At 38.7% G+C, this 21,248-nt stretch overlaps 1 protein-coding gene across 4 annotated transcripts in view; it reads right to left on the bottom strand.

Moving 5' to 3' along the window:
* Positions 1 to 21,248, bottom strand: part of mast2 (microtubule associated serine/threonine kinase 2) — a 136,220-nt gene that overhangs the window by 101,375 nt on the left and 13,597 nt on the right. For 3 of the 4 annotated variants that reach the window (XM_046856234.1, XM_046856307.1, XM_046856468.1), the window contains 2 exons: positions 7,966 to 8,113; positions 6,819 to 6,964 (listed from right to left, as the gene is read on the bottom strand). In XM_046856234.1, coding sequence (XP_046712190.1) covers positions 6,819 to 6,964; positions 7,966 to 8,113 — 294 coding nt within the window. The remainder of the gene's footprint in view (positions 1 to 6,818; positions 6,965 to 7,965; positions 8,114 to 21,248) is intronic. The other variant, XM_046856388.1, reaches the window with a different exon arrangement.

The following is a 21,248-nucleotide window of genomic DNA, read 5'->3' as shown; positions in this document are numbered from 1 at the left end:
GTTAAATGGCTTGTGGAAAGAACCAGTTCGAGTTACAGTCTGGTCGTGAGGGTCTGAAGGCTGCAGTACCTCATTCCAGACAGCAGGGGGAGTTAAAGAGTGTCCTCTCATGCAGGCCATTTATTATAATAGTTACTTCTTTTACAAAAATGGAAATTACATAAGTAAACATCAAACAATTAAAAATAAAATATAATTCAATATATAAATCCGATTTAGTTGTGACGAGAACTGTGGATATAAAAAGTAAGTTTTTCCTCACACTCATTGCTAACGCATCCTAAAACGTGCTCGTTGTTTACACATTACACAAGTGTCTGGGTTGTATTTGATCGTCCTCGGGGGCCTTGAGCTGGAGCTCGGGGTTATGTAGCGTTTCTGAGCAGCCTTATAGTGAACTGGCTTTTTATATCCAACCGTAATCTGAATTAATTCTCTGTATACCATAACGTATGATATATTTGTGGTGCAGATGCAGAGATTAGGCTCAATTTACTTTTTAGCGTATTTGTGGACAGAGGCAGTATCTATATATCTATAAAACACCTTACATTTAAATGCACTGTGCTTGAAATATGATAAACCTCCACTGTGTACTGTAGGCTGGGCAAATAAATAAACCCAAACATGGCCAGGAAAATGTATTTACAGTTCGTTTTTGTCTCATGTTCTGTTTATTGAAAATATAAATGTTTGTTTTTTTTCCCTCCCTGTTACCCAAGTCCCCAACCCTTTTTTTATTTTTATTTATTTTTGCACCATGGTCCAGTTTAAAATGAGAATTTTTCACGAGTTGTATGGGCTCACACACATAACTAAACACAATATTGTGCATCAGATTAAAATGCATACCGTATTATTAGTACGCATACGTTACATAAGGGGTCTAACGATGAGCAAAATTCACTGTTCGGTCGTACCTCGTTTTAAAATCTTTTTTTTATTAACGCAGTTTATTAATATTAACATTTTAAAAACTATTTTAAATAAAATGTCTGCTTTGGTAATAATATATAAAATTATATTTTCTAAAAAAAATAATAGAATAAATAAATTGCAATGCACAATGATATAAGATATAATATAACCAATATACAAATATCAGTTTACATTTGTTAGACCCTATTTGAGTCATACAGATGTGTATATAAAAGTGTGTTTTACATTTAACATTTTATTTTCTAGAGATATGATTGTACTTAACTGTTCTACTTATTTCAGACTTTAACAAATGTCTTCATTCATTCACTCCCTCGATATGTGAAGGGTTTCTTTCCTTTTCCAAGAGAAAATCTTGAAACTGGACATAAGCTAAAGGATCGCTAGCATAAGCAATTAGCAGGAAGTGGCTAGCGGCTAACGCTAGCGTAAGTGATTCAATATTATAATTTGTTCTTTTTTTCAACTTTTCATTTGACTTCACATATGTATCCTGCATATGACTATGTTTGTAACAAATAAAAAAATAATTTTAAATCCACAGCGCTTCCCACTTCCTGGTTAGCTGCTAACGCTAACGATTCTTTAGCGCTTGCATGCATGCGCAAAACAAATCTTATTTCCGGTACGGAGCCACAGTGTCACTGCGCTAACTTTAGTTTATTTTTTGTTTGTTTTATTGTTGTGCATGTTTTTAAGTTTAATAATAATAATAAGAATAAGAATAATAAAAGCGCTCAAAGTGCGAGGCAGAGACTAAACAAACTTGTGGTCCGCCACTTAATACGTTCCTGAGGGAAACTCGGATTGTAACTATGTTCCGCACGTAAATAGGATTTCATTCGGTACATGTGTGCACCGAACCGAAAGCCCGGTACCGAAAAATTTCCGTACGAATACGTGAACCGTGACACCCTTAATATTACATGATTTAATTATTCGCTTAATGATCACAAATATAATGAATATGTAACTAAACTAAAGGTCAGTGGAACTTTAAATTGTGGATGTATAGATGAAAACTGCGACTGAATCAAACAGAAGTAGTCCTTTTTTAAATAAACTTTAAACAAAGTGTATTACAAAGTTAAGAAAAAGTTACACAATGCTTTGTTCCCCACCTTTAAATGTACCAGTAAGGATACACACTTTATTAATGGGGCTGGTTTTATACATAAAAATAAATTGGCTGCTTCAGGGCCTGTATTAGTCATGATTAAAAAAATTTAATTGCTTTTAAAAAAAAAAAAAAAAATTATTTTTCTGTTTTTTCATTCCAACGAGAATTACAGGAAACGTTACAAATAAAACTCACTCAAATCTAAATGTGACATTCACCACAAAGCCGCGTAATCAACTAGCAAACAATACACCGCCGTGTGCTTTGCTCTCGATAGCGAAAGAGAAATGCCAACAATGTCACAAACACGGGTTTGTTTGTGCAGGCAGACATGTCTGCAATTAGCAAATACTCTGTTCAAGGCTGCATGCTGAAGTGTTTGTATATTAATGTACGGACACGCACTGCAGTGGGGGTAATTAGTGCACTAGAACACTTCAGAATCTCCTCAGCGTTGTGCCTTTACTGACTCAGTCACAGCGTGAACAACAGTGCCACCTAGTGACACATTCTGGAAACAAACTCAAATTACTCTGAATTAAAACCTCCATATGTCTCTTATGAACACTGCACTGCTTATTGTAATCAGGTGTCCCAAAAGTGCATCATCTTTCTACCTAATCTCCATTTTAATCAATCAAAATCGCTGTTTATAGGACTGTGGTGAGACCTGCGATGTTGTATGATTTAGAGACATTGAGTAAAAGACAGGATGTGGAGCTGGAGGTAGCAGAGCTGAAGATGTTGAGGTTTTCGTTGGGAGTGACGAGGATGGATAGGATTAGAAATGAGTTTATTAGATGGACAGCGCATGTAGGACGTTTTGGTGACAAGGTGAGGGAGGCGAGATTGAGATGGTTTGGACATGTGCAGAGAAGGGACATGTGGTATATCAGTAGGAGAATGCTGAGGATGGAGAAAAAGAGGAAGACCAAAGAGGAGGTTTATGGATGTGGTGAGGGAAGACATGCAGGTAGTTGGTGTGAAAGAGGCAGATGTAGAGGACAGGGGGGTGTGGAGACAGATGATCCGCTGTGGCGACCCCTAATGGGAGCAGCCGAAGAAGAAGAAGAAGAAGAATCAGTCGAATTCGCTCCACATGTAATCTTTTTTTTTTTTTGCCTTAAAGAACTCATGTTTAATAAAAAGAAATACTTTGTGGGATGAAGTAACATCAAAACCCACATCACTACCAGTTTGCACTCTATGGACTTTGTGGACACCTGACCATACGATTGGCTTCTTTTTGAACATCCTATTCCACATTTAGTACCCTTTTGTTGTTATAAGAACCTCCACTACTCTGGGAAGATGTTGTAAGTGTTGGCGTGTGCTCATTCAACAAGGGTGTTGGACGTCAGGTATTGATGTAAGTATGGTGGGGAGGAATGGGGTGCAGACAGAGTTCTAATTCATCAGGGTCGATAGGGAGGAGTTCAGCCGTCTATAGCAGCAACATCTTCCACTCCAACTCATAAACTGTATCTTCAAAGAGCTGAAACAAGTTTAAGCACAGAGTTTAAGAAAAAATATAATAACACATCTAAAAGACGTCCTATACAAGTGTGTGCTTACAACCTTGTAGTAACAATTTGGGGAAGAACCACATATGGCTGGAAAAGGTCAGGTGTCCCAATAATATTGTCCATATAGTGTATTTACAAAGCTGGTACATTTCTCTACTGTGCATTTTTATATTCCTGATACCTAAATAAAAAAATAAAATAAAAAAGTACCATAAATAAACTATAAATCTGCTTCCACATTTTTTGTAAAGCTGCTTTGTCATTATTTACAATGCTTTAATTACTAAAACTAAAAAACATCAGAAGCTCAAATACGAGCACCATAAACAATGTGTCTCATTGGATAAGTAAGAGCTCTTTCTTAATGCCATATTAATTCTCACACATTTAGCCGGGAAAAAAAAAACTAAGAAAAATCAATCAAATGAAAATAAAGGAAAGAAATAAAATTTAAAAAAAGCTGTTACAACTAAAATGAAAATTACTGCAATTAAATATGTAGTTTACATTTACGGCATTTAGCAGACACCTTTATCCACAGCAACAGACAAAAAATAAGACAAATACTTGGAAAAAGAATTAAGAGGTAGGTCCTATCGTTTGAAGACAGCCATGATTCAGCTGTAGGAACATCTATTGGAAGTTCAATCCACCAAAACAGACAAGAGTGTAGAATGTAGAGTGTAGTGTCGTGTTTCTCAAAACAGTACAGAAGACAAACGCACTAATAAGAGCGTCTTCTGAAGGTCATCAATATAAAAGTACTGACGGGAACAAGTCCAATTTGCGAACATGCTCATGCAGTACCGGAATCCGCCAGCAGGTGTAGACAATGAGCTCTGTATAAATGTGCATGATACGCTACACTAACACCACATTTGACATCTTAGTAGGTCAAACGCATGCATTCTGTCTAACTGCATTCTTGCATAGTTGCAAACAAACCAGCAACAGACCTCAACACTGCGTCAACACCAACATCACCTCCTAAGGTCTATTTAAGCGCCTTTTCGCGATCAATGTGTGTTTAATCACGAGAAACAATACAGCCTAAATACAGCATCTTAACTGGGAATCAAAATCAGCTCATCTATGAACATCACTTAAAAGTTGTCAGCTAGGGTTGAGAGAAAATAAACGAGTTTACAAACATTCTCCGGCTTTGTATTAACCACATGCAGACATGCCCCCAAACACAGGCTTGGTCACGGAGTGTTTGTCCATATAGTTTGTCCAGGTCATGTGTGCGAGACAGTCAGCAAAATCTTCACAAAAATTATTTACTCTACAGTCGCATCATGTTTTTCTCAGAAGTCAGATGAACATCACCTAGTTTCGTTCTTTTTTATACTAGTGTATTATTCCGGCAAATCCCGCTACTTTTTCCTACGCTTTGAACCCCGCTGCTTAAACAATGAAGCGGCTAATTTATGGATTTTTCCTGGGTTTTTCTCGGTTTCACAAACTTCAAGCCAAAAAAACTGAGCCCAATAACATTAGACCAATGAAATTGCCGAACGGGTTCAGGTGAACCAATGAAATTCTTTATGTTAAATCAGATGCGCTCCCACTGAATCGGGCCGCACCACATCATAAATATATGATGAGGTTCCTCTGACGTTTGACCTGCCGCTCACTCGGACTGTCTACAGGAAATGCGAATCATTCGTCACGCTTAAAACAACCAGGCATGAAAAAACACTTCACCTGTGTTCTGAGCTGCACGGCATCGGGAGAAAAGCTTCACCGATGGTGATTTTTAAACGCACAACGATGCCAAAAGAAAAACTGAAATTGTTGTGAAGGGAAGGAGGAAGACAGTGAACAATGACTTTCTTGGTCGGCTATTGTTTAGATACAAATCGTGTAACAGACACTGTCTTTCGTTGAAGCCTGTGTAAAGTTCATTAGTTTCAGTGTAGACACTGCGGCTTATAGACAGGTGCGGCTTATTTATGTTCAAAATAAAAATCTTTGTCAAATTCAGTGGGTGCGGCTTATATTTGGGTGCGATTAATAGTCTGGAAATTACGGTAACTGGAATTCGTGAAATCTGATTATACTTCTTTATTTTATTGACCCACATTTTAGATTTCAGCCAATACTTTGGTCTCATTTTGTTTTTTGACTGCACCTCTTTTCCAACAGTATTTATTTACGTTAGTTTGGTTGGGATATACTGTATAATAAATGACTTTATTTCTACTTGGCCTTTATAAAAAAAGGCAAAAGAAATTTCCCAAACAGCTAAATGATTTAAAAATGAAAAATAAATAAATAAATGAACATGCTTCCCCATGCTAAAGCTAGTTCGAAAAGAATACATAAACTAATGATAAAGATCTACAGTGCCTGTGTCTTTTATAGTTTTTAAACACAAGCATGTTCTGTGTGTTTCAACAAACTAGATAAAAGGCTCCTGTCTCCAACACAAGAACTTATGTAAGATGTTGGACAGAGGAGTGTGTTAGCAGACTTCCTCAGACAAAATGAAAAACATGGAGGTGAAAGCTTAATGGTTTGGGGTTGTTTTTGGAGCAGGGAAGTTTGGAGATTTATTCCAGGTGAAAAGGAACACTGAACCAACATGGCTACCGCTCCATACTTCAACACCATGCAATTCTGTCTGGACTGTGACTAATTGGGAGCGACTTCACCATGACCAGGCAATGATCCAAAGCATACATCCAAGTTCTGCAAGCGTTATTACAAGAGGCAGGACAAAGTACAGTCTTGGAGAACCTGACCGTGAAAGTGTATAAAGCTGTTGGACATGCTTTATACAGGATTTTTCAATGAAAATAAAGTGGAACATCTGTACAGTTATATATTTGTACGGTGAAATACATCATCATACTATCGCATGACGTAAAGGAACATGCACGTGTCTCTCAAAAAACACAAAATATCTATTTCTATCGAATAGCAGTCTTTTTTGAATGAATCTCGAGGCAATGTAATAAATAAACAGTGAGAAATTTCCACCAATGGACCCCAGAGTGCTAAACCACAAGGCTCCGTGTTCCTTCCTACAATAACTAATACAATATAATAATAATGAAAGAACGGAAACCAGCAAAACCAACAAATTTCACTTAGTTATTACTGGTTATAGCGTCATTTAACGTTCATCTCTGCCAAACTCGTGGGCAAGAAGATGCGTGATGTGCATCCAATTACAGGAATATGCATTATGAGTTTTTGTGAGTGTATCAGTGTGTGAATACACTCACCAGTCCTGCAGTTAGAGATGGAGCAGACTGACCCAGTGTTTGACTCCTCATGCGGATGAGGTTGTTTTGTTCTCCTGCTTGCTGCTGCCAGGCCAGCTGACTAACACCGCTGTGCATGCTGCTGGACAGGGGCAGGAGCTGCTTCCCTAAAACACACACAAAGATGTTAGCTAAGAAAAAGCTGTTATAGGAGCTTTTTTAATTAGTTTATATAAATAAATAATTTCTCGCAATTCCAACATCTGTAAACATCCGACGTTTCTGGTGCATCCACCGGTAATTATGTTGTGAGCCTGAAGTTTGAAGCTGTCGGTGTATGAACGAGGTTCCTCTGCTTCATCGGTCTTGTTCAGTCTCCTCCAGAGCTGATTGTGAGAGAGTTCTTTCCAGGGATCGGAGGCTTAGTTTGATACCATGCAAATCTATTGATTGTAGCCTTTTTTATTATCAATGTGTAAAGATTTCTGGCTCTGCAGTGCGGGTGACGCTGGGCGGTCGACTAAAAAGGTCGAAATTGCGAGGAAACCTTTTTCAGAAGGCTCCAGAGTCTAGTGGGTTTTGAGTCAATAATAATGGTACAGAAACAATTTTCAGTGTGGAGTTAAATTGAATTTAAAAAAAAAAAAAAAAAAAAAGTTTCTCCAGGTTTCACAAAGTCAAATTTAAGATTTGAAAATTATTTCATCCTTAATGGTCTTAAAAATGTCATGACAACAAAAAATAACGCACACAAACACATTGTTACCGAACGGACTTATCGCTAAACTTGCACTTCCCCACAGCGGGAAAAGAAAATCCGTTTTTTCCGTCCGTGATACGATCCGAGAGAGATTCGCACCATTACCAGAAATCTGATTGGCTGTTCCATGTTGGTCTCATTTGCAGTCGTAATACTGTACGTAACAGCGAAAGAAAGACCTACAACAACACGGAAACTAACAAAAAACATTTTTTTTTTATATGTAAATATTGAAGCAACATTAGAGGGTTTTTTTTTTCTAAATCTCTATATTTACTGCATTATTGCCATAATTGCATTTGTAAGGCTGGGGACAGTTTCTGCGATGTAAATGATGACGTTGCCAGATCTTAAGGCTCTTAAGGCTAGATCTCCAGAAGTGTTTTCAAGAAGAGGGGTATGGCTTACCAGTTAGGCCAGTGGCCATGCTGCTGCGGCGAGCTCGACTCTCATCCTGGCTGAGCTGCCGCTGCAGTTTGGTCTTTCCTGCAGCAGTGGATAAGTCAGGGTTACTCAGCTTTCGAAAGAGCAGGGTAGACTGCACCACCGCATCCTTCTACACAAACCAGAGAGAGAGAGAGAGAGAGAGAGAGAGAGAGAGAGAGAGAGAGAGAGAGAGAGAGAGAGAGAGAGAGAGAGAGAGAGAGAGAGAGAGAGAGAGAGAGAGAGAGAGAGAGAGAGAGAGAGAGAGAGGAATAGAGAAACATTACAATTAATACACAAATGATTAATAAAAGTTGCATTGACAGCATGAAAACCACCAAAAAAAATAAAAATCGTGGCCCAAGCAGACGTCCATTTATTTCGAAATGAATGTAACGAATAATCATTTGATTCCATCATGATTTAAAAATCATCCTTAATTTTATACACTTTTCATTCACAGCTATTTGTTTTATTCTTTTAAGAAACTGGGAAAATCGCATCTGAAAATAAGCCTCGAAATAAAGCTGAATTACATTTTTTACATAGCTTCTTCATACCGCATTCAGAAGCATTGCAAATGAAATATTTAATTTGATTATAGCAGTAAAAACAAAACTATACTCAGTGGGATGAAACTACATCAACCTTACAGTTTAATTAAGCTTTTAATTAAGCCAAAATTCTGTTAGTCATTATTTAATTTTCACCATATAAACTAATTTGTTTTTATTAGCAAAAGTTTGAAATGTGAATTTCCTAAACACTTGCTTTATGCATATGAAGCTGCATTGGAATTTTTTATTGGAACAGGAAATTAATAAAATTAATACTAGAATTACTGCAATCGCATGCAGATTCTTATGAGTGTAATTTGTTTCCTTTTTAGAAAATGTACATCTTTATCGCTGAAATTGCAAACAAAAATATCTGAAAACTAAACCCATTTAGTGTATTTTTAATTGCTGTATTAGATCAAAATACAAAGTATATAAATAAAAAAAAAATCTGATAAAAATAAATGTCACTACTTTAAAATAAAAAAGGCAAAACAACAGGCTTCACTATGAATCTTCTCCTCGCCCCTCTCTCTTTTCTCCCTGTCCTCTATTTTTCATTCTGCAGCGTCTCCTGCGTTACCTGTCCAGAGCGCTCGAGAGTTTAGCAGGTGGTGCATCAGTAATAACGGTCCGTGGGAAACGCAGAGCTTTGTGTGTATTTAAATCGACTAAACGAAGCATCGAGGAATCGTTACAGCCCTACAACTCAACCATGGTGTACCATTTATTTTGTGATTTTTCTTTTCCTACACTCCAAAAAACAAGTTCAGCAGGCATTCATGCATCAGCAGTGTACTGAGAGAAAGATGTGGGTGTGTGTATGGTTAGGGTATTTTCTATTTCATATTCACAGATTCGGAATGACTTTTTTTCTAGTTGTCCGTAAATGACACTAGTTGAAAAAAGTTTATTATTCAATTCAGAAAATTTGTACCTTGTTCAAAATAAGTTTGGCGTGCACCGCTGATTCAGCACAACGAATACAATTCCTTTATTAATTATACTGAATGATTTAGACATTTATTTCACAATTGCTGCCAAAGTTCAGGACAGGAAAATACATGCCAGAATGGCAGGCCGTTTATTCCCAACATTAATCTCATTCTGACTGGGGGAAAAAAGTGGCGGTGTCAGGCACGCTTTATCTGATGCGAGAAGTTTTTGGCTTCGTTGTGTAGGTGGAGAAAAGACTGATTTGTGCTGAAACCAGCCTTAAGGATTTTTAGTGTTGGATTTCAGATATACAAACACTTTAACTGATCTACATAAGAATCTCCATGAAAACCGACGCTGATTTAACGCTCACATCTGGAAAACCGGTCTGATCTACACGTGTTTAAACACTCAAAATTCATTCGTCAAATGGTGAATAATGACAAATACCACTCCTGTTGAAAATCAGTCATAACCAAAACACAGTATTGTAGAGAAAAGAAGAGGTGAGGAAAGATAAACCCAGAGACGGGCTCAGTATAAACAGAGGTCAGATGTTATTTTAGTCTTAAACTGCAGAACAGTACACATTTTCTTCACACATCCTCAGAGGGTAGTCATGTAGTCATTTGTTAAAAATAAAAAAAAGAGCAGTAAACGAAACGGGTCATCAGACCATAAAAAATTTTCGCGACTGTCGTGAAAACATAAAAAAAAAATAAAATTTTATTTTATTTTATTTAAATCAAGGCCTTTAGGGCTTTTGTTATATACCGACACTCCATAAAGCTCCATCATGGATTTTTGCATCCAATGGGACTAAATTGTATCTCTCATTCACATAACTGAGATGTTAAGGGCTTCAGGAGTGGCAGCTTGGGGTGGCTGGGATTCAAACTCACAACTTTAACATCCAAAGGCTCTTTGTCTCTATACCTACATGAATGTGCCAATATTGAGATTGAAGAATCGTGAGCTCAAAATCACTGTACAACTTCTACAAGTTCTAGAACACTGACTTTACCCAGGACCTCCTGAGATCAGTAATGCTCTCATGGCTGAATCCATAGAGCTATCTGCAAAATCTACGGGAAAGACTTCTCAGAAAAGGGGAGAATATAATGGCAGTGAAGAAGGAATCAATCTGGAATGAGGTTTGTTTAACAAGCACAGGAGTTACAGTCGTGTGTCCACAAATCTTCAGCCATGTATATGTTTTGAAAGAGACGCACCACAGATCCGGCTGCTTTCGCCGAATGTCCTCCCTCAGGCGCCTTAAAAGCCGACAGTACAACTAGTTATTGACGGTTTGGCCCCTGGGGACAAAATATCGATGCACAATGCAGTGAGTGTCAAAAAAGACGATGCTCACGCACACTTGGTTGACCTGCCTCGCCTTTTTTTAGGTCGTGAAGATGAGCTCTTCCACTGTGAAGACTCTTCCTTCCCCCAGGTTTCGTCACCGTAATGATGCTCAACATGAAGGACGTGTCTGACGGAGTTCTTGGCAGCGGTGTTCCTTCCGTTCCGGGGTTAGAAGTCTGGGGACGAACATGGCAGCGACATGGGACATGTTCTAATCACCATGTTCCGTATGACACCACAATGGCAGCAGTGTTGTGGATTGTTCTCCGACGATCATCATGCACAAATTGCCGAATGGTTTTGACATTTTCGGGGGTTGAATTCGTTAAAAGGTCTTCCTGATTTCCAGTCACATTCTTCTGATCCTGAAGCAAGTGTTCCAGTCAAAACACCTCGAACGACTCATTGCAACATCGCCATAAATTTGCTGAATTTTCTAACGTCTCTTTGGCAGATTTGCAGTTTCACACAGAATTTCACGTTGTTCTTTGTTCCAACTTGTCCATGATGAAATCACAGACATATTAACACACATGGTCAGAATAGCACACTGACACACTGCCATCTGTTGGCGTGTCTCATCACTGGCTGCACTTCACACATCAGTTGAAACATTTGATTAAAAATGTTTTGCTGATAAGGTTAATTGGCATGAATGGTTGATTGAAGAACTTCTCAGAAGAAGAAAACCCAAGCAAAGCATAACACTAATCGTTAACACTTACTCATCCATCTCATGGTAAACATATGGAAAGAATAACGATGCTAACCAGCCTTATATAATATCTTAACACTAGAGCTGAAACACTTCAGCCAATGAGCTTGTCAAGGGCATGAACACAAATAATTCATGCAAGCTTTTGTCATCTTTAGTCTGTAGAAATGCACTTAAATAACTGACCACACCACAATTTTACATTATATTAGCATTCTTGTGTATTTGCAAGAATTTCAGGCTTCTGCGCACACAATGGCGCTACAGTGGCGCTCTGGGGCCTGTATTTCAAGGTTTGTGATTTACAACCCAGATGTTAAACAGGGACCGGATTCTTCGACCACTCTTTCCTCTTATGAGCCCATGATCATCCCAAGCCAGACCTGCATCATCTCCATCTCTTATTTAATAGCCTCTTGAGATGACAGAATGGCGTTATGCCTTCAACAAATGTACTGCTTTGGTTACAGCAGGACAAACAAGATGACTTGCCTTGCCGCAGAACATTAAAAAAAAAAGAATAACACCACCAGTCAAGACAATATTCATACTTAAAGCCGAGTGGTAAAAATGTCCGGGGCCCGCTAACAACAACGGCTTTTTATGATGCGGTTAATATTGCCAGGAAAATGCTGTGTTCTTTTAAAATCGGAATGGGAAATGGAAACCAGGCACATTTCCACAACCAGTTACATCCTCTCTGTGGAGTCAGAAGACTTCAGAACATCTGGATGGCGTGCGTGTCTGACACACTGCAGCCTTAAAACCCTAGCATACAAGAGCTGTCCAAGAGCGTTTCCACGACTGAGCTGTAACACAAACAAACCCACAGCTTACACATGCTTCAACTGTTAGCCTCCTTCTTCCATTAATTCGGACATGATCCCGCTCTCAGAAACAACTCCATGCAAATGTTCCACCTTGACACCATGCTATTCGGTTTCTGAGCTGTAATAATTAGAAAAAGATTTCTCAGAATTCCCACATTAATTCTGATTGGTTCCTGTACAATAAAGGTCTGCTATGATTGGTTGAGTCAGTTCTCAAAAATAAACAGCAAATGACAATTACTGTGGTTCCTGAATGCCATGGACAACGTTTACATACAGAACTGAGCAACCAGAGAAGAAAGCGAGAGCGCCTACAGAAGTGTGTTATAACCGCACAGCTCAGCTTAGGTGGTTCCTAAACCATGGTTTTAGGGGAATTACAAGTTGGGATGAGAAAATTACTAGGTAGACCTGACAGACCGCCTCATCTCAGTGTTCCGAAGGCTTAATGACAATCCAGTAGAAACTTCTGTTCCTCCCTTGTGGCTTTCCCTGTTACCAGATGTTTTTTCACAGCAGTCCTATTCCATCATTCTCACATGCCAGGGCTGTTCCTTAACAGTCATCGCAATTCATTCATCATATTCCACTTTCTTCTAAATCGCTCACCCAGAGCCATTCAGGGAAAAAAATATGATTTATTTAACCAGGATGCAACTTACAGTTTAAGAAATATGACAGACCTAACCTAGAAATAATAAATAGGTTGATAGATTATGAGAAAAGTCAGACAATAATGGAACCCACAGTTTACAGCAGTGGTATTAATCAGGGGTCGACCGTTTCATCGGCACTGGAACTAATCAGCAAAAAAGCTTACCAACAGTTTTTCCGGGTTGCGTTATAGAGCACGAGAGTGGCCTCTAGAGCCGAATCACTGACAACACATGCTGTTTATTTGTCGTGTAACTGCTTTTATTTATTTGGAGTTTGAGTGTCTTTTTGTTTCAGTTTGAATGCATGTCGAATTTTCCTCAAGATTTATTAATAGTAATTTTTATTTAATTTAGCACATTTTCATGATTCAGTACTGCTTTTTTTAATTTATGTAATAAAATTCAATACTATTTTACATTGTGTTTTTTTAATCCATTTTAAAAACTAAGAGTGGATTATTCGGTTATCGACAAGTACAATCTCACCTAGGTATCGCTATCGGAGTAATTAATTGGTCGACCACCAACATCGATAGCAACAGTATGAGTAGTATCGGTGAAGGTAGAAGCGGTAGTGGTGATTAGGTTGTAAGAACATTGTGTTATTAATAGGAACACTGTTAGAAATAGTTTTTGGTAGTGAGGGGGCAGTCTAGAGTCAGCTGATTAGCACAAGGAGGATTCTTACCCTCTTATTACATTGTCAATGCAACACAATAAAAACACTAGCAATATAATGAAATGCATCCACAACCTTTCATTTACGACCCAGACAGCTATGTTCAAGCACTCCACCCAGGCCACTTCCCTCACGACCAAATGATAGGGGTGGTAGGTGGGAACGCACCCATGTCTGTTCCAACAGCAGCCCCCAGGAACCAGCACCTACACACATAACAATTAAACACTCCACCCCTTACACATTACCTACTATTACCCTGCTGTTTATCTACACACACACACACACACACACACACACACACACACACACACACACACACACACACACACACACACACACACACACACACACACTTTAGAATCCAGCTCAATACCAGCAGTACAAGACTCAAAATCATCTGTGACCCAGTTCCACCTCGAACACAGACAACCGTTACATCTCTCCAGCTGCAACAGATGTTCTAAGTCAAGGGAATTGATGTCTTGCCTCTAAAAGCCTTTCTTAATCCTGTATCAGTGGTAAGTAAAGCTGAATGTGTAAGAGAGAGATTTTGGCTTAGAAAGGCTCTGTAAGGATGAGTTTGGAGCTGTATATAATGCACTGATCAAATTCACATTATCAACTTGTGCTGTTAATATCATAAACAGCAGCTACGCTAATTTCTCGCCACTGCTTCTCTTTCTCTACCCATCCCGAGGCATCCTGAGGTTGCTCCAGCCACAGTCACATCCCACCTCATTATGGACCCTTGAAAAAAGAAGTAGATGCCAAACTCGAAAACTTCCTGTACCAGCTAGAGACGTACCAGTGCCAATTGGATCCCACTTCATGTGTGGAGTACTCATGTTAGTTCTCAATTTCCAGTGTTCTGTATTGTTTAAAGACTATAATCACACTCTTGATATCACCCAAATGAGGATGGGTTCCCCTTTTGAGTCTGGTTCCTCTCAAGGTTTCTTCCTCATGACATCTAAGGGAGTTTTTCCTTGCCACAGTGGGCATAGCTGCTCATCAGGGATAAATACACATTGTTCACTTTAACTGTTGATTTCTGTAAAGCTGCTTTGAGACAATGTCTGTTGTGAAAAGAGCTTTATAAATAAACTTGACTATATAGACTGAAATCTGGCCTCACTGGTTAATGCTGTAAATCAAAAGAAAACTACTACTAAAAACCTGATTATCTATACAAGAAGAGCAAATACTAGGCGGGTTACAGTACACGTACTGAAATGTTCCGGTACAGTTCTTACACACGTAAAAAAAGAGTGCATTCGGTACACGTGTAGAACATAGCTCAAATCGGAGTTCCCTTTAGGAACGTATTAAGTGGCGGAAGCAAGTTTGTTTTTATTTTATTGTTATTAAACTTGAAAACATGCACATCACAGTTAGCGAACAAACTAGAGTTAGCACAGGGTCACCGTGGCTACTCATTACGTTAAAATTGTTTTGCGTGTGCATAAAAACGCTAAAGAATCCATAGCACCAGCATTTGATTAGGTGCTATTGATTTTTTTGCGTTTTATGTCCAGCTTTGAGAATTTCTCCTCAAAGGGGAAAATTCTGACCATTCCGCATATCGAGGGAGTGAATGAATGACGGATGGAAGGAATGAAGACATTTGTTGGCGTATGCTGAAATACATAGAACAGTTAAGTAGATCAAATCTTTAGAGAATCAAGAATCAAACTGTGAATTTTTTAAAACTACTCAGCTAAGAAACAGCCATGTTCAAGACTCAAACGGTGTCAATCTTCAAATCTGGACCCAAAACCTGTTTGTTTAGTTGGACATTTTGAGAAACAGCATTTCTCTCAAAAGTAAGATTAGAGATCTGAGCCTCATGGCCGGAGAGAGAGAGTTCTGGGAAGTTTTGTAGTTAAATGTTATCCTAATACTATAAACGTGCACTTGATATAAACTGCTGCTGTAATCGTAAAAGATTGTTCTGTGCTCAACCCATGAAGGATTATTTACAATTTTCTGAACACCCTTTAACCAAACAGACTCAAATGACGATAACTCTTAATTGACAGTATATCATTAAATATAATCATTCCTAATCCCAATATCTGATGTCATCCAAAAAAAGGGATGGGTTTTATTTCTTAAAATTTCTTCCTCATATCACCTCTGGCTTGCATTGTGTTTTCGTCAGTTTTGTAGCAACGCAAACATGACATAGAAACAATGCAAAAATAAAAAAAAAAAAACTGAAAAAAGGTACATTAACACCCTAAATATATGCAAGTTTAAAATATTTATTGAAAGCTTCTTTCTTTTCACATTTTTATTTGCAGAATTATCATAACACGCTGTAATCCAGCCATTAGTGTTGCACAAACCAGTGCACTTTTAGTGCCGGTTCCAAGCCTGGGTAAATGGGGAGTTTAGAAATAAGTTCATTAGAAGGACAGCAAATGCAAGACGTTTTGGAGACAAGGTAAGAGAGACGAGATTGAGATGGTTTGGACATGTGCAGAGGAGGGACATGGGGTATATCGGTAGGAGAATGCTGAAGATGGAGCCGCCAGGAAGGAGGAAAAGAGGAAGTCCATGGAGAAGGTTTATGGATGTGGTGAGGGAAGACATGCAGGTGGTTGGTTTGAAGAAGGCAGATGTAGAGGACAGGGGGGTATGGAGACGGATGACCCGCTATGGCGACCCTTAATGGGAGCAGCCGATAGAAGATGATCATAATACGCTGTAGGGACGATCCTTTTGTAATCTTTTCTACTTCTATAAATTATAACCAATGTCATAACCCACCAACTGGCAGCAGCCACATTTCCATTTGCTTCTTTTCTGCTTACGATCATTTTAGTTCACTTCATGACATCCTGAATACAAATTTCAGGAAACTATGACTTGCATTTATATGCAGGATGCTTTGTGTTGGCCAAAAAAATAAATAAAATAAAATCACATATTGGGGTTTCAAACCTGTTCTTGAATCTACACCAACAGAGACCTGTGTAGCGCAGCGCACCTGAAGAACACTTTCAATCCGTGTGTACACCAGACTGCGCACAGTTTAAATAAGTGCTTGTACCAGACATAAATTCTTGTATTTGAAAAACCCAAATGCTGCTCCTGCGTCTAGTAAAAGAATAGCGACGCCTTAAACAAATAAGTCATGTTGAATATGATAGTGTGATATAAACCAGCGGTACTGTGTGTTCACAGCTGCACCTCTGCTGTTGATTTCCCTAGAAGAAATACGACTGTGCACAGAATCATCGAGTGCACTTCGCTGCAGTGGATGATTCGGCAAAGACGACAAAAAAAAAAAAAAAAAAACGCATGGGCGTGGACAAGAGGACACTGAATCAACTCGAGATCTGGTCCAAAAACAGAGAAAAAAAAATAAATTCAGTTTGCACAAGATGAGGTGTGCTGGAGCGGAGTTCAATGTACACAGAGTTTACTACAGATAAACAGACGTAATAAAATATTCACACAGGAATTGGGGCAAGGAAATAGCACTTTAAACAGAGGAGACGGAATCGTTTCAACCCGATTCTAATCGGCTCAAACATAATATTCCCTTGCAACACGCTTGTCCTTCCAAACATGCTCTTTCCAATGAAAGATGAGAAGGAACACTGAGTTTAAGATCTGCACAACACAAAGGAGGGGGTTCTTACAAACAGACTTTAAGCTTTATCTCCATGTAATCTATCTTTATGACCAGGCCTTGATCGTTCTCCTTGCGAGCGGCTCTAAAGAGCAGTTCCAGTCACAAAGCAAATCAAAAGGTTTCTATTAAAGCCTTCATTTAAATGAACAATACATCAAATAAAAATCAGGTGTAATCCTTTTTGGAAGGAGTCTCCAGTGTCACAGCTAAATAATAGAAGTTTCTGCAAAGAGAGAGGCTTCAAAAAGCTAAGCTGCATTTTTTGGACAGAGGGACAGACGTTATTTATTTAAAAAAACTTTAAATAAATTACATTTTTTAAATACAAAGTAAGCGAACAGAAGATAAATCATCAAACCAATATTTGGTGTGACCACACTTTAGCTTTTAATTCTTATACTTGCACAATGTCAGAGATTTTGTAGGATCAAAGTCAGGTGTATAATCAACAATTTATACCAAGCAGGTGATAATGAAGGTGTTTCAACCTGAAAATGATTCATTAAGTAAAACAGAAACAGCTGCGTAGGAGCTTCAAACTGGGCGAGGAAGTCATTTCATGCAACACCATGTCAAGATTGAGCACAGCAACAAGACCAATGTAGATATACTGCATCAGCAAAGTCTCGCCCAGGCAAAGATTAACGTATACATTTACACCATTTGGCAGATGCCTTTATCCAGAGCAACTTATATTCATCTCATTCATACTGAGCAGTTAAGGTTTAAGGGCCTTGACCTTAGACTGATCAGACTCACATTGTAGTGATGTAGTCCTTACAGATCCGATTAGCTGTAGGTTATGCTTCGGTCTGGAAGTGTAAAAGTGTAGACAGTGCACCAGTGTGCAGTAATTATTTGGCTTCCAAACACTCACACTTTCACCGCATGCTTCATAACAGCCGTTTTGGTCTCCTGCAGCGAAAGAAACATAGAATCGTCTCCTGTTCGAACCGGAGTGCAATCTGTATATGCGTGTGCATCCGAAGAAAACATGCCGGTGTTGCTAAACAGCGAAGGAACCCTCACAAGAACGCCATCCTCCCAGCATCATGAGCAATGAGAGCGTTTCCAAACCATGTTATGCAAATCATACGTTACAGGGAAGAACAGGACTTGGCCAAGGCTCCATTTGAACCTCGGAACCCTTAAAGTTTGAGTCCCAACATGCGAGCTGTCCGACTCTCCCCGTGTCGACGACAGGTGAAACTAAACATGCCGTGAAATTACTTTCTGAAAAAAGATCAAGATGATAGCGAACGCGACTGTATCTTGGCTATCGAATGCCGTCACGAGTCTTTGGTGCGATCTCTGTGGGAGATGACCTGCTCCACCTGTAACGCGAGGTCGAGTACAACTGTTTTCTTTGTGTATCCTTTCCACTGTCCTCTAAGCTTAGATGTGGTAATCAAGATGACGAAAGAAGAAGAGAGTCCGGTTATGATTCGTGACTGGGATATTAACAGAAACGGAAAGAAAAAGATGAAGTTGTGCGTTTTAGCAATAAGGCAGTAATGAGAAGAGTCTATAAATATCTTCAAAAAAGCAGGTTGATTTAATAGAGAAAAAGTTACTACTAACTTCATCCCAAAGCAGTTCTAATAAGACATTGTCCACATATTAAAATTATATTTACTAATATGTTTGAGGGACACCTAACCATCACACCTATATGTGCTCGCTGAACATTGCATTCCAGATGTTCTTTTCCTACGCAGCCAGAGTTCTAGTTCTTTCCAGAGATGTTAAGTGGTGATGGCTCTCAGGAACACAGTCATGCTGGAACATATTTGTGCTTCTTAGATCTAATAAAAAAGAAATTGTAATGCATATATGGACATATATGTGCCTCCAACTCTGTGGCAACAGTTTAGTGAACAAACTTCATTTTCGGCCACATAATGCAAAGTTTATAATAAATATATTGGCTAAATATTGCTCCAAAACAAAAGTTCACTTCCAAAAAAATAATCCCTGAAAGCAACAGTAATAAAAACTTGGCCAGGATACGATACAAATGTTTTGATCAGTCACAATACATTTTCCTGAGTCATTGCCATCTTTTTACACAACTAACAAAATACTTGTTACTTCTAGTTGATTTGCTGTTAAAATTATTTCTTGTTGTTCCGCTTTCTGAGTTAAATATCATCTTGTAGATATTAATAATTGACTTGACACTTCAGCCAAACGAAGCTCTCGAATACATCAAGTATTATAAAAATGTCTTTCATATAAAACAGAAATATAATCTGTGGACGGTCAAAGCGCAGACCGAGGAAACGGTGCGGTCAGTTTGTTCACCCGATCTGACCTTCTCTAATCTGGTTTTTGCAGCTTTAGGAGTGGTACAGCACCAGCTCAAACTTAAGCCAAAGCCCAGCCTGCCCTCCTTAACAAACTCTAGGACCTTGGAGATAAGGTGGAGCGTAAGGAGAGAGTGCAGTGCATCACAGCATGAATCACAAAATCAATCAGTCGATTAAACTTGCTGTGATCAGGCCAATGAGGAACCTCACAGTGCTACCTGAAATCAAGGTTAATCGATTTCCCAGGGCTGGTTTTCGTGCACCTTGCTCAGTACACCGGGTTCTTTACGCAAATGGGAAATAAGAAGCACATCGAATATCATGTGCACTCTTCATTCCGTCATCTGGCAAAGTCAGAGAAGGTTGAAGTGATCCGGGTTGCAGCCAGATCGAATATCGTATGAGAAATATTTAAAAACACCGAACCGCAAGTCATCAGTTACTGCAGGACCGAAGGGCAGGTACTTAAATGCATCTCTTTAAGGACAGAGTGCACATGTCTTCATCCATATGCAATGTAGTATATTAACACAGCTGCGACAATGGTAATCCAGCTGTTAGGTTTCTGAGATAATGACTGGAAGACCAGGTGTTCAAATCTCAGAAGAATTGTGCGATCCTTGAGAAAGAACCTTCTCGGTATCCTGTTTTACTTCAAAATCACATTTTGGAGAAAAAGAAAAAAAAAAAAAAAAGGAAAAAAAAAAGGAGGAGAGAGAGGCAACATTTTAAAATGTCCCCATTTAGGTCATCTATTCCAGAAGTTAGAGATATAAAAAATAATAAATAAATGCAAAAACGCCACACTGAAGACAGGATTTGCATTCAACACGTCAAAAATTCAAAATCGGCCAAATTGCCTGTGTGGGCATGCGCCAAGTATGCAATATGTACGCGATAAATCGAAGCACCAAAAAACTATAAAAAATTAATTTCTAGAATTCAATTCGAACAGAATATATTTCATTAAATGTTTCAATCCCTGCCGCTAAGATGCTCCCGTGTCTGTCACGAATCATGGAACGTGAAATGTTTATCCGTCACAGATTGGGTTGGATTTATTAAGGTACGTTCTTTCTTTCGGTTTCTCCCATTAGGGGGTCGCCACAGTGGATCATCCGTATTCATGATCCGCATGTTTGATTTGGCACATGTTTTTACGCTGGATGCCCTTCCTAACGCAACCCTCCCCATTTATCTGGGCTTGGGACCGGCACTAAGGCTTGTGCAACCCTAATGTTAATATTCATTAAAAGCTTCTTTCTTTTCACATTTGATTTGCAGAATTATCATAATACGCTGTATGTTGGGAGAAAAGCGGTAGCTCTCTGAGAAATCAAACATTGAACAGCCCCATATAACCAAAATAGAATAATCCTTGTATCATAACACCTCCATGAAGATTCGACTGGGAATTGAATCGGGGGTCAACCATGTATTCAAGAAAAAAGGTTTTTGTTTAACAAAGAACCAAAGTAATAGTAAAGTTTCTGGATGTGGGTATTTAGACGTAATAAGTGTGGCTTGTGCATGCTAAAAGCTAATGCTAATTGAAGATTAAACCTCAACTTTTAG

This window comes from Silurus meridionalis, chromosome 1 (assembly GCF_014805685.1).
Source record: "Silurus meridionalis isolate SWU-2019-XX chromosome 1, ASM1480568v1, whole genome shotgun sequence".
In the NCBI taxonomy this organism is placed as follows: domain Eukaryota; kingdom Metazoa; phylum Chordata; class Actinopteri; order Siluriformes; family Siluridae; genus Silurus; species Silurus meridionalis.
Note: the sequence above shows the minus strand (reverse complement) of the source record. Positions and strands in the feature narration are given on the sequence as shown.